At 33.7% G+C, this 14,776-nt stretch overlaps 2 protein-coding genes across 2 annotated transcripts; both read left to right on the forward strand.

The window, feature by feature from the left end:
* The first annotated feature begins 251 nt into the window (after positions 1–251).
* LOC128240037 (uncharacterized) lies at positions 252–7,523 on the forward strand. Its single transcript, XM_052956522.1, has 4 exons — positions 252–526; positions 2,740–2,841; positions 4,084–4,177; positions 5,867–7,523. Exons 1-4 carry the CDS (start codon positions 368–370, stop codon positions 6,070–6,072), a joined length of 561 nt encoding a protein of 186 aa, XP_052812482.1. The 5' UTR covers positions 252–367; the 3' UTR covers positions 6,073–7,523.
* Positions 7,524–13,696: 6,173 nt separating this feature from the next.
* LOC128240415 (serine-aspartate repeat-containing protein I-like) lies at positions 13,697–14,575 on the forward strand. Its single transcript, XM_052957053.1, has 2 exons — positions 13,697–13,822; positions 14,031–14,575. The coding sequence occupies exons 1-2, from the start codon at positions 13,786–13,788 to the stop codon at positions 14,573–14,575; spliced, it is 582 nt and encodes a 193-aa protein (XP_052813013.1). The 5' UTR covers positions 13,697–13,785.
* Positions 14,576–14,776: the final 201 nt, after the last annotated feature.

Below are 14,776 nucleotides of genomic sequence, written 5' to 3' on the forward strand. Positions count from 1 at the left end.
AGGCTTGAACGTTTGATTTTCATTAATATTTATATTAACTATAACCTATCACAATTCTGCAAACTCGTTTGCCCATATTAATACTGGGACGGCAATATTCATTGATCGGTTTTGGGAAGTTTAAAACCACAATTTTACCTTAACGTTTTATAAGGTGTATTGTCAAATCACTCGGGTATACATAAATACACTGCTATATTCATGATATTCAATACCGTATGAAACATAGTTTGTATTTTCCAATATTATGTTTTGTTAGTGCAACTACCTGCGACGGGTTAAGTGGAGTCGCTTGTTGAATGGCTCGTTTAAAACAAGCCTTTAAGAAATGATTAATAAGAGAAAATAAGACTAAATTAGTAAAAAAATGAGAGTTTACATCAGGCTTGTTTGGATTTTAAGCCTTATTTCTATTTCACAATGTCGATCGCCGTATACAAACAAATACTTCTTCAAAATCAAACCGGATGACATACCGGAAGTGAGGACGAAGTTACTTAACTACCAGTTTGAATTCAAAAATAAGGTATGCTTATTCATGGATATGTTATTAATAGAAGGTTTACCACTTGATTTAATCTGATAAATATTTCACTCCATTTATATTTTATCAATGTTGAATTAAGAATTTATGAATTCGAAATTCAAACATAAATAATTTTTGATAGTTAATTAATAATCACACAAAATTACGGTACAAAGAAACATATCAAGTTACAGAAAAAACTTGACATATCGTCTCCTACTTCGTGCAATAACTCAATAACTGCATTAAGATATAGAAGCAGAATGAGTTCTTGCTCTAACGTGACGATATATTCACAGCAAATGGTTCTCAGTCAAGTTCATTAAGCAGGTCAAAATAAACTCAATTTGAGTAAATAATCATCAGAAATACAAAATATGAGTTTCTATTTTAATATAAAATGTGAGTATTTTTTTCATATACACCTTGAGGACATCTTTGAATTCGTTCTGTATTGATCTTTCTCGAGATTATATACAGCTTGAGGACGCCTTTCGCTTCGTTATTTACTACTTGTATCTTTCTTGAGTTTCATATACAACTTAAGCACGCCTTTTACTTCGTTATTTACTCCATGTATCTTTCTTGAGTTTCATATACAGATTGAGGACGCCTTTGGCTTCGTTCTTTATTACTTGTATCTTTCTTGTGTTTCATATATAGATTGAGGACGCTTTTGGCTTCGTTCTTTACTGTATGTATCTTTCTTGAGTTTCATATACAACTTGAGGATGACTATGTTTTCATTTTACTGCATTTATCTTTCTTGAGTTTCATGTACAGATTGAGGACGCCTTTGGCTTCGTTCTTTACTACATGTTTCTTTCTTGAGTTTCATATTCAGATTGCGGACGCCTTTGGCTTCGTTCTCTACTGCATGTATTTTTCTTGGGTTTCATATATAGATTGAGGACACCTTTGGCTTCGTTCTTTACTACATGTTTCTTTCTTGAGTTTCATATATAGATTGAGGACGCATTTTGCTTCGTTCTTTACTACATGTTTCTTTCTTGAGTTTCATATACAGATTGCGGACGCCTTTGGCTTCCTTCTCTTCTGCATGTTTTTTTTCTTGGGTTTCATATATAGATTGAGGACGCCTTTGGCTTCGTTCTTTACTACATGTTTCTTTATAGAGTTTCATATACATATTGAGGACGCCTTTGGCTTCGTTCTCTACTCACCTATGACTTCATTTTACTGCATTTATCTTTCGTGAGTTACATATACAGCTTGAAAACGCCTTTGTCTTTGTTTTATACTACATGTATCCTTCTTAAGTTTCATATACAACTTAAACACGCCTTTGACTTCGTTCTTTTTCTGCATGTATCTGCCTTGAGTTTGATAAAAGGTCTGAGGACGCCTATGACTTTATTTTGTACTGCATTTTTTAATCTTTGGTTTTATATATAGCTTGAGGACGCCTTTAGCTTCTTTCGTTACTGCATGTATCTTTCGTGAGTTTGATAAACGGTTCTAGGACGCCTGTGACTTCCTTTTTACTGCATTTATCTGTCTTGAGTTTCATATACAGTTTGAAGACGACTTTGTCTTCTTTCTTTACTGCATGTACCTTTTTTGAGTTTCATATACAGATTGAGGAGTTGATTTAAAAAATTAAAACATATGTTTCAATATTTTTCACATTAAGTATGTTTTTTTCCAATAAGTTCAATACAAATAATGTATTTCACAAAATATACCATAGTACCGATGAGTTACTTACATTAGGAATGTGACTTAAGTAAGGGAATGCTTTGAGCTAATTGATGAATACCAGCCAAGCCTTTAAACATACATACCTTTGATAATAAATTCGAAAGCCAATTCAGGTATAATACTTTTTTGTATATCACTGATTAATGTCAATTACATCAATCAAATAATAATTTAATAGTGGTTTCCACTACAGAAAGTCTCATTATTTCATCAAATAAAAACTTGATTCCATTTAGTGCATAGAATTTATTTCAAAATACTACCTGTCTTAATAATGACAAGTGTAACATAGTACAAAGGAGGGGAACATTATAAGTTTATTTTCTACCTTTCCAATCGTGCATATAGATTTTGTAATAATATTGACACGTTATGAATTAATTAATTTTGTTTAAATCAAATAAGTTATTTATCAATAACAACTTCTTCTCGAAAAAATTACTTAAAACTTTTAAAATCTTAATCAATTTGCTTTTAATTGAACATTGCAGATAATAGATGGCATTTACGTTTTTCAACTAACGAATTCAACGGACGGCTATGTGATGCCAATGAAACGGATTCATCAACTGATCGAGGAGTTTGACGGAAAGGTAAACAATTGTTCAAATGATCTTTGACCAATGAAATAGCATTATTTACTTAAAATTGCAAGTTTACTATGTGTTGGTTTAAAATATTTAATTATTATGACCGCTTTCAAAACACTTGAATATGTATGAATTATGAATACATAAAAGCTTGTGTAATAAAGGACAAATGGCAACACACTTTAGTTTTCTGAATAATTAAGGGCGCACAATATATTAAGTTGATGTGAACATATTATTATTTTTATTTTAATACATTGTCATGTTTAACTTATTTGACTTAAATAGATCCAAACAAATGATTAACATCAATAGTATAACACCGAGACTGTTTCATTTAAAAAAAAAGATAACAATCTTGTCCATAAGCCTTAAATTTATGAATATATGATAACTATTTTATAACGTATTTCATATGTAAAAACGCAAATACGTTCAATATCGACTGAGTTTTTATTGTATTTATTAATGTTGAATTTAGATTTATTTTCAAATAAAGTCAAAGCATTACCAAGATCACCAAAGTTCATAAACTTCTCATATTAAAAGTCAAGTTAAATACAAAATATCCATTCGTGAGTCAAAGTAAAAACGTCACTAGCTACAGTATATGTTTTTGTGAGTCCCATGTAAACACATCATGTCTGAAGTATCTCTTTTCAATTCCATCCAGTGTTTTACCAACCTAATGTGGTGATGTTCTAGTTACAAGCAACCGAATTCAGTTCGTCCTAATTTTAATACGTGTTGAGCAAGCCATAAAGTGTTTTATATAAGGTCACTCTGTGCCCGACAACCCAGGGCTTATTTTGTACCAAACGAATTCCTTACTGAATGTAAAAGCCGATTTAGTGTCAAATTTACCCCCTTTTGGAAACTGTTAGGTCCATTTAATGATAAATCCAAACAAACCTGTATGCAGCTCTAAATAAGTCACTTAGTGTCAAATGGACCACCTTTTGGAAACTGTAAGTACTTAAGTGAAAAACTACAGAAACAAGCTCAGTATCCAAAAGATTAAACATAAACCACGTTTAATGGCACATGGTAAACGCCAAAAACATACGACACAAAACAAAAAACACACACAAACATTTCACTAATAGATCCAAACAAACTTATATGCAGCTCTTAGTAAGCCTACTTAGTGTCAAATAGTCGGTCTTATGCCAAACAACTTTTACTCGGTCGATATCCCACACTTCTTTGAACTGCACGTGTATCTATATTGTTTTCATTTTCAAGGTAGAAGACATTGAGCAGTGCAGAACATGGTTTGGGACTCAGACTGGTTTCTATGAAGAAAACAAAACCCTTGACACAGGAACGGGCTCGAATGGTAATGATAATGTTGAACAATATCTCTTGTATGTATTGGCATAGTCTTAGAGTCAGTTTTGGTATTCCCGATGATACAAAATATTGAATAATGATTGTTATGTAACACGTACTTTTTTATATGTTTTTTCTAAAGAATGGAAAGGCCTAGTGGGCAGAGGTAAATATACAATAAATATTACGGCTTAACAAACACCAAACAACAGACAAAACGCTACAAAATGCAGTAGGTAATCACCCCCTCCCTCAGTTGGCCGGCGAAGGAACTCTTAAATCACCTGAATATAACCTGAAGTGATACCTTAACAATTAAACCGCTGAAGTTTAAACGTACAAGGGTGTTTTCCCATATGTATGTCCACATTATAAAATGTTTAAAATAAACTTGCATTAAGGTTTGAAATGCATCAACGATTTATTACGTGTCATTTCAATACCTCAGTGAAATATAAGTTTTATGAGGGGGTTAACAGCTGACCCCCCCCCCACCCCACCCCCGTTATAAGTTCCAGGATACGCCACTGTGACAACACATACTACACATACTACACAACAATCAAAATACGCCATTGGTAAATACTGGGGTAGTAGTCACATTCTGGATATTATATTAAGTCGGGGGTTTAAACCATTGTTGAGTATAATTCTCAAGTCTGGTTCCGTACATATTTACATACATACGATAGAGCTTCAAACTCGATACGTATGGGTAAAAATGTTTATAAACACCTTAATAAGCCAGTAAAGCTATGATATTGAATAGTTGATCTATATGTCACAAATAACTTTGTTTACTTTTGCGTACACCTTTCTTTCATCCAATAATTATATGAAGGCACTTTTGATGCGTTACAAACACTTTCCTGAGCTCGGACTCAATGTTATGAGTTATGGCATGATATGTGACTGATAGTAATGATATGAGAAAACCGTTGGATATTAACTCTCACATTGCACTTCCTTAGATAAACGCCTATTCTTTCAATCTAGCCTTCATATTCCGATAAACGCAACATTATTGGAATACCACTTATCACAACCAAAATGACAACCGTAATTTATATTTTTAATTTTATTGCGGTAAGATGTATGTGACATCGATGAAAGAAGTCCAGTCCATGCGCCCCCCCCCCCCATCAACTAAAAACAATCACCTGCATAACCTTGACGAATCGTTAGGCCAGCCGAATTTTGTATTTCTGACTGATTATTATTCCTTTTATTTCAATATACGCCTCAAAATAACGGTTTATTAAGATAAGAATACAACACGAATATTTTTTCGTTTTTTTTTTTCAGAACAAATGATATATATATATAGAGAGAGTATCATTATTGGTTCCAGTGTAAGAGTGCAACATATTTCACAGAGTAAACACCAAAAGATGTATTTCACGAGCAGCGAAGCAACGGTTGAAATATGTACTTTTGGTGGCTTACTTAAACATACATTTTTTTTTTCTGTTTAAAAAATGCTTGAAATGAATATAAAATAACAGTGTTTCTAGTTTTTAAAAACGTTCTCCAAATTGTATTCGCAAAAAAAACGTCATTTCGGTAACGACTTAAGTGCGCGCTGATGTAATTTGAAGTGAGAGCGGACAAAAAAATGATACATCTTAAATATCATAGAAAGGCATATAATTGACACAAAACATCGCATTTACAAAATACATGTTGCATTTTTCAGTGCCTGTAATTGAAACTGACAGACATCGGAGACATGCGCCGGATCTCTCTATTCCCGTAGCGATAAAAGTGACTTCTGCCGTAGCATCAGCTTTGATATTCATGGCTGCAGTCGGATACATAATGCACAGGAGACGGGAACGGAATAAACAAAATAAAAACATGGAACTAGAGAATGAGCCATTAAAGAAATGTGTCCCTGTATAAGTACATGTTACATTCCTCACCATGACGAACGTTTGTATCCTGTTATAGGTACATGCTACTTTGCTCAAGACATTCTATGGCGAACAGTAAAAAAAGCTGTGTGAGTTTTATTGTGTTGATTATATTTTGCATTGTTTTAACTGAACAGCGAATGTTAAAAGATATGTATAAATCACCAACTCGAAGGTATATTATATGTAAAGCTTATCCCTTAAGAAGCTCTCTGTTTCTTCTTCTTTGATTCTACTCACAAACAGCATTATGATAATAATATCAGAACGTATTATTTATTATTATACATGGCTTGTTATTTGTTATATTCATATCCGTAGCATTCTTAATTAAACAGCCTGGATATAATTTTATGTTGATTTACATATCTATAAAATCCATTTGTATAGTTTATGTTTCTTTCTGCCTCTAAACATCTGGGCGGTATTCATTAACTTATTTCACCTTCCTCATATAAGTATGACCCCCATTCATATGAAATTGACTTTATTGAGGAAAACATACTTTCATATTTAAAAACTAATTCATTTCTTTTCATTTGACTATGCAGGTTTTAAGAAACCAATTTAAGTTAGGAATTGACTTAAGATGCAATACAAATATGGCCCCTGAATTCAGTGAAGAAGATGAAATAGAACTTAACACTGAAACAGAAGACACAAGTTCTGACGTCAGTGTAACACAAATAAATGTAAGCGAGAACAACACCACGTTCAAACGTGAGGATACATCGTTTAGATTGATACACCTCATAAACAGTGTGCGTATACCACGTGATAAATTACGTCATAAATGCTACGTCGGAAGGCAACACTTGGCTTAGAATGAAAACATTAAATAAAAATAACTTTCTTATATCTTCACCATTTTAATCGAAACATAGCGCAGTCTTCGCCGCTTACGGAGCCTAGCCTTCGTTTTATTTTACTAGACTGAGTTTGATTTATTTATAGTTTTTTTAGTTTCTTAAAACACTTCGACAAAGTAGTAAATAAAAAGTTTTCTCTGAGCTATGGCTTTATTTTAAACAAAATGTTGCCTTCCGACGTAACAAATATGACGTAATTTATGTGGTACACACACACTGATTAAGGTACCCGATTGTACACATGAGCTTTCCGTTTTACCGAGGCATTGATATAAATGTGATGTGTTGATGCCTGTTATTTGTTATCATTCAAAAGGGTATTGCAGACTTATAACATACACGTTAATATCATATCCGGATCATATTATTAATCAATGTATTGCCTGTTGAAGTTAATTCATTAATTCCCATGAAATCGGGGCGCGATATGGCCTATCTCTCTATATTTCAAGGCCAAACAAGCTTATGTGTATTGTCCGTTGGCATATGGGATCACAAGGCATCCAAAATTGACATAATTGTTACTTCAATGGCGTATATCATTGGATCAGTATTAAATGTTTTCGTTTGATTTGACGTTTACTGGTTGTTACTTCAATGGCGTATATCATTGGATCAGTATTAAATGTTTTCGTTTGATTTGACGTTTACTGGTTGAGTTTGTAAATCCGAACAGTCTATAAATACCGAACACCTGTTAAATCACGCGTTTGTTTACCGATTGAATGGTGAATTACTGTGCTTCAAATGAACGTTTTGCGTTTATGAATCAAACTTTTTTTGTGAATGTGTTTGATTTGACGTTTACTGGTTGAGTTTGTAAATCCGAACAGTCTATAAATACCGAACACCTGTTAAATCACGCGTTTGTTTACCGATTGAATGGTGAATTACTGTGCTTCAAATGAACGTTTTGCGTTTATGAATCAAACTTTTTTGTGAATGTGTACTTCAGCAGAGGCTGAGGTTTGAACCAAACATTATTAATGCCATGTTTGAAGTGACTAGAACCAAAACTCGCAAAGATATTGTTAAATAACTGTCAAAACTGTTCGGTTTTACAAACTCAACCAGTATACACGTATACTGCTTAAGGGAGATAAGTTTTGAACGACAAAAGCTCGTTATATTGAAGTTCTAGCCCTCTCATTCTTTGAGTTCATGTACATTATAGTAAAACATTTGTGTTAGAGTCAAACACACGAGAATATCTATACATACAATAAAAAAATGGACACTTGCCTAACACAGTTACAAAAGAACACATGGAAATATTTAACATAAAACAGATTGTTCTGTATCCTTGAAAGTGTCATAGTAGAACCCAAGGGAATATCTACACATAAAAACATAGTGTACACTAGCATGAAATAGTTAGAGCAGAACACACGGGAATGTCTATAAATAAAACAAATAATGTTAACTAGCATAAGATAGTAAGGCTATAACACACGGGCATGTCTATGAATAAAACCAATAGTGTACCCAAGCATAAGATAGTTAGAGCAGAACACACGGGAATGTCTATAAATAAAACAAATAATGTTAACTAGCATAAGATAGTAAGGCTATAACACACGGGCATGTCTATGAATAAAACCAATAGTGTACCCAAGCATAAGATAGTTAGAGCAGAACACACGGGAATGTCTATAAATAAAACAAATAGTGAACCCTAGCATACAATAGTTAGAGTATAACACACTGGTATGTCTATGAATAAAACAAATAGTGTACCCTAGCATAAGATAGTAAGAGCAGTACACACGGGTATATCTGTATATGAAACAAATAGTGTTTACTAGCATAAAAAGTTAGCGTATAACACACGGGAATGTATATAAATAAAAGTTATAGTGTACCCTAGCATAAAATAGTTAGAGTATAACACATGGGCATGTCTATGAATAAAACAAATAGTGTACCCTAGCATAAAATAGTAAGAGCAGAACACACGGGAATGTCTGTAAAGTAATGTACCCTAGCATAGGATAGATAGAGTATAACATTCGGGAATGTCTATAATACATTATACAAGAGTGTCCCCTAGCATAAAATTGTTAGAGTATAACACTCGGGAATGTCTATAAATGAAACAAATAATGTACACTAGCATAAAATAGTTTGGGTATAACACCCATGAATATCTCTAAATAAAAGGAATAGTGTACACTAGCATAACAAAGTTAGAGTATAATACTCGGGAATGTCTACAAATGAAAACAAATAGAACACCCTAGCATAACATAGTTAGGGTATAACACACGTGAATATCTATAAATAAAACAAATAGTGCACCCTAGCATAAGATAGTTAGAACAGAACACAAACGGGAATATCCATAAATAAAACAAAAAGCGTATGCTAGCATAAATAGTTAACACAAAACACACGTGAATGTCTATAGATAAAACAAATAATGCGCAATAGCATAACATAGTTAGAATAACACAAGGAAATGTCTATAAATAAAACAAATAGTGTACAATAGCATAACACAGTTAGAGTATAACAGTCGGGAATGTCTATAAATAAAACAAATAATGTACATCAGCATAAAATAGTTAGAGCAGAACACACGGGAATGTCTATAAATAAAACAAAAAGTGTACACTATCATAAGATAGTTCGGGTATAACACTCGGAAATGTCTATAAATAAAACAAATAGTGTACACTATCATAATATAGTTGTCTATAGATAAAACAAATAGTGTGCACTAGCATAAGATACTAAGGGTATAACACACGTGAATGTCAATAAATAAAACAAATAGAGTACACTAGCATAACAAAGTTAGAGTATAACACTCGAGAATGTCTATAAATAAAACAAATAATGTACACCAGCATAAAATAGTTAGAGCAGAACACACGGGAATGTCTATGAATAAAACAAAATACTGTACAATAGCCTCAAATACGTAGAGTAAAACACTAATACCTTTAAAGAAAGCAGAACAGTAGCCTACAATATAACCAAGTTCCTGTTTGAAGGCTCAAGGTTCAAGGTACAGCTGACACTGTCGACTCAAGACAAGAACCCGCTTATCCGTCATCCATAACAAATAAGAGTTCAATAGGATATTTTTTGATATGGGACATGTATTTCCAGTAATGTTACAAGTGCTGAAAAAGCCGACTTTCTCTAGCCCAAAATGTATAATGTTTTCAAATTAAATTGTGAAAAAGTTCAAGTAGCAAAACAAAGTAAAAAAAAAATGCAATATCATTGTTGTTTGCGGTTTTTCAAAAGTATTATGATCTATTTGTTTGACGTCTACTTTTATCTAAACATTATGCGGGTGAAGACATTTTTTATCAATAAGGACACGCATTGTGGTGAAACGTACTCAAACTATGGGTTTAAAATAAAACGATATTTGTTGTGTTTCTCATAGCACAGCCTGTCTAACATGATAATTACAGCAGCAAGTGCCAAGAAGTGATGTCGCTTGGTTCACCTGTATAAAGTAAAAGTGCGTTCATTCTTATAAACACACAAAACAAGTTCATACACACAATTAAATTACTGTTGATATTACGTGACATATTACATCAATTAACTTTAAGAGTGCATTAACGAAATGTGCTGCATTCAGAACATTCATTATGAGAGAAACCATTCAACATTGCTCATGCGGATCAAAACGATTTGATATTCCAGTACAAGTTACCTTGTATCAATAAACAACATAGAAACGCTTTTAGTCAGGATATGGGTCATTTACATAATCTATATTCAGTCTATACACTTAAGTTAAGAAAGCTATAGACATTATGCGAAGGTCATTGATGTATTTAATTAATACAAAACTCCCAAGGACTCATTAGTTGCCAGTACTTCAAATTCGAAAGATGTTTGGTGTTTGTGTTATCTAAGGATTTAAACTACTTTATATGAAGTATCTAAGGATGGGAACTATTTTAAAGAGTTATTCATTTTTTGTTTATCTTATCCCAGTTATACAAGGTAAGACCCAAAATTTGTTTTGTACCACGAATTAGAAAATACTGTCACTGATAAATATATATACACATTAATGAAAGGTCATATAACCTACGCACTACAATAATAACCTCCCTTTAAAAACAGATATGATAATGGTACTTTAACAAGTCAGCTTCAAATACAAAGTTATTCTGTCTAATAACTTAACCGGTACAACTTTATCAGGAGGAGGATTTTCCCGTTGTTAGGAATAATGAGAAAAAACATAATGCGCGTTTGGTCTGGTAAATAAATTGATGGATTATTTATAATGTTTTCGTTTTCATTTTGTGGAATTCCTTGGAAATGGTCCGAAACACGAACGGGTAAGTTGGTGAATATGCTCAGCGTTTTGTAAGATTCGCATTTGTTTGGGCTAAGGAGCAAAAATACATATGTGTTGATCTGAGGATGACAGATTGGTATAAAACAGTAAATGATTAAAGAATACTTAGGATATATTTGTAGAAAGTTCGTATTGAGAATAGTATTCATTATGCATTTCCCAAGAGTTATAAAGATATCATCAACGATCGCTTTGGACCACACAATAAATATTAACATTAACACTTCATTCCTTAACGATTGTTGTTGTTTATCAATTTCACATTAAAAGTGCAATGGCATTTCCCATCGAAATCGCGTGCATTTGTTCGATACTTCTGTCCTGTCATTGGGCACAATAATATATTAACTACGGAACTATTTTTTTCAATGAATTCGTAGTAAAATTATCGGCAACCTGCAAAACTAAAATCTGCAGTAAAGAAGTTAAAACAAAATAAGCAACGATAATTTGATGATGTATGGAACAGTTAAAGAAATATTAAATGACAATGATGACGACTTATTTTGAAATTTGGAATTCACATTTGGTAAAAATAAAGCATCTGACAAAACATGTAATTGAGGAAATGAAACAATAACATATTGTAGTGCACCCAGCAACGTCCAGAAGAAAGAGCTCAGTTCAATACTAAGTTCAATACTAAGTCTTCTCGCGTCCTCTGGCTTTTTTTCCGCGAAAGTTCCCATTGCTAAACACGTGACCCACCCACCGCCACTGTCGTTTCATCCGATGTTAACTTCCGATGAATGACAATGCACTTGCTGATCAGCCAACACCGTATTTCAACATGGTTTATACACCAACTGATCCTTCAACATAACGCCCAGCAAGAAAATTGACTGGTATTTCTCTCCAATTTGAAAACTCGTGACTATCAAACGCTAGTATCGCGTATTATCGCGAGATATAATGAGAACTTTGTAGGTTGTGATATTTTGATTGTTTTTTGCTATTGTTAATTTTTCATAACTCCAGTTGTATTTTTCTAGCTGTAGTACAGTTATAATACATTGTTAAAAAATTATTTTCCTTGAAAATATAGAAATTTAACCCATTAATAAGGAACTGTTTTTTCTGCGCGTCCATTGTTTTTTACATTTAGGTTACTGTAGCTGTTCGAATTTACACACCGTTGAGAACAACGAGAGAAAGAAAAAAGAGAAAATACTCTTGAATAAACGATTTATTTTAGCAGAAATGTACATTTAAATAAATGTAAACATAAATACTAAAATTCGACATTTTGCATTTCATTGGTTTATGGTATCGAAATGCTGGTGGAGTACTTCGGACTTCAGCCATTTTGAACAGCCCCATTGCATACCATACCCCAATAAAATGCAAAAAGTCGAATTTTTATCCTTAAATAACTACATATGTACAGTGGACAAAGTACGGTGCGACCTTTACAGACCGACACGGAATCAGTATCACATACTATTAGACTGGATTTGAAACTGTAATAAAAGGTGATCCTTTTTTATTAAGGTGTCCAGGGAAATGTAAAGGCAGAGGGACGCATGTTTGGGCTGCAATACGGATTTAAAATGGAAAGAGCAGCCGAGGGATACTCAGCAAGGTAAACAGTTCGATCTATGTCTCTTGATGTGTTTAATAATTAATTATTTTCTGTATGTATTGATGTGGAACAACGCTATATGTCCATCTTCCAAGAGTATCATAGTAGCTGGGAACTGTGTGAAAAAGCAACAACAGCAAATTGCATGCAATTAACATAAAAGCAGGGGTAATTGCCTAAGTACGATCTTTGATCCTCCATTAATTTCGCAAAATAACGTTCATAGTTTAAAACAAAAGTATCAAAGTCGACCTGACAATTGGTGAGAAAGCATAAAGACAAGACGAGAAGTATAAGTACATGTTGCATGTCCTTATATATGATATGATTCGATTGCTTTTTGGTTAAATAATAGCATAACCCTTAAACAATAGAATATCACTTTAAATCAATGAATGCATTAATTGATCGAATATCTTCAGCAAAAAAATAACCTTATCAAATAGCGTATAGGACAGAAACAGACCGAAGTGCACTTCCGATGCATCATGAAAACAACTTTATTTCGCACGTTTATTTGACATAAGATGGTAACGTTCCACATCACTGAAAGAAGGCCCTCAAAGATTACACGCCCGATTTTAACATTTCATACAACAGATATCGAATAAAATTTTGCATATGCACTTATTTATTTATCCCACATCTAAATGTGTCAACTCTCTAATATAGTCGTCCAAATCGTGCATCTATCTTAAATCGAACTCTTGAATAAATAAATATACAGGCTATTCCTGTTTCTGTGATGTTAGCGCGTATATTTTCAGACTACAGACAGCCAACCCTTTATCATGTGCAAAGAGCTGTGCTAGTAGAGAATGGTGCGCTTCGTTCTTTCATTCAACGAGTGTACGCTCCTGCCAATTACACGCGGATATATTACAGTATGCCAACTTCACCGGAACGTTAGAGACAATGCTTGGAACAAAATATTATGCTACAATGATGTATGGTAATAAACATCCTTTGATGTATTATTCTAGTTGCTTTTGAATTTAATTACATATGTTTGTATTTCTCATACATATTCGGAGTAAATGTAAGGAATGTTTAAAACTTGAACGCTCAGCCACGCTGTGTGTGCACTTAATAGTTCATACTTTTATTGTCTGGGTTCATTCTTGTTAAATTTTATATAATTCCTCTTTCTTTTGAAACAGCGCAATCCGGTGAAAACACGCAAACTATTTCATCAACAACAGGAACACCGACACCGTCAACAGTTGTCCCATTAACAACATTGTCTTCAACATCAGAGACGTCAAGTACGGCATATGAATCTCATACAGCGCCGTCTGATGCAGATCCTATAGCGCCATCAGACGCAGATCCTACAGAACCGTCAGATGCAGATCCTACAGCGCCATCTGATGCAGATCCTACAGCACCAACAGATGCAGATCCTAGAGCACCATCAGATGCAGATCCTACAACGTCATCAGATGCAGATCCTACAACGACATCAGATGTAGATCCTACGGCGCCATCAGATACAGATCCTATAGCGCCATCAGATGCAGATCCTACAGTGCCATCAGATGCAGATCGTACAGTGCCATCTGATGTAGATATTATAGTGCCATCAGATGCAGATCTTACAGTGCCATCAGATACAGATCTTACAGTGCCATCAGATACCGATCCTAGAGCGCGATCACATGCAGATCTTACAGCGCCACTAAATGCAGATCTTACTGCACCTTGAGATGCAGATCTTACAGCGCCACTAAATGCAGATCTTACTGCACCTTGAGATGCAGATCCAACTGTGCCATCAGATGCAGATCCTACAGCATCATCAGATGCAAATCCCGTAAAAACTAAATCAACTGCATCGTCCAGTGACTTTGACTGTGGTAGCATGTTCATGGGTTTGACATTATCATCGATATCTTGTGGAAGAGGT

Source organism: Mya arenaria, chromosome 7, assembly GCF_026914265.1.
Source record: "Mya arenaria isolate MELC-2E11 chromosome 7, ASM2691426v1".
NCBI lineage: Eukaryota > Metazoa > Mollusca > Bivalvia > Myida > Myidae > Mya > Mya arenaria.

What these genes read in the sequence shown, in the direction of transcription:
- LOC128240037 (XM_052956522.1), top strand. Translation starts at nt 368, where the DNA reads ATGAGAGTTTACATCAGGCTTGTTTGGATTTTAAGCCTTATTTCTATT. An exon ending in AGTTTGAATTCAAAAATAAG is followed by an intron (nt 527 to 2,739) that starts GTATGCTTATTC and finishes TGAACATTGCAG; the next exon opens with ATAATAGATGGCATTTACGT. An exon ending in CACAGGAACGGGCTCGAATG is followed by an intron (nt 4,178 to 5,866) that starts GTAATGATAATG and finishes TGCATTTTTCAG; the next exon opens with TGCCTGTAATTGAAACTGAC.
- LOC128240415 (XM_052957053.1), top strand. Translation starts at nt 13,786, where the DNA reads ATGCTTGGAACAAAATATTATGCTACAATGATGTATG. An exon ending in TTATGCTACAATGATGTATG is followed by an intron (nt 13,823 to 14,030) that starts GTAATAAACATC and finishes CTTTTGAAACAG; the next exon opens with CGCAATCCGGTGAAAACACG.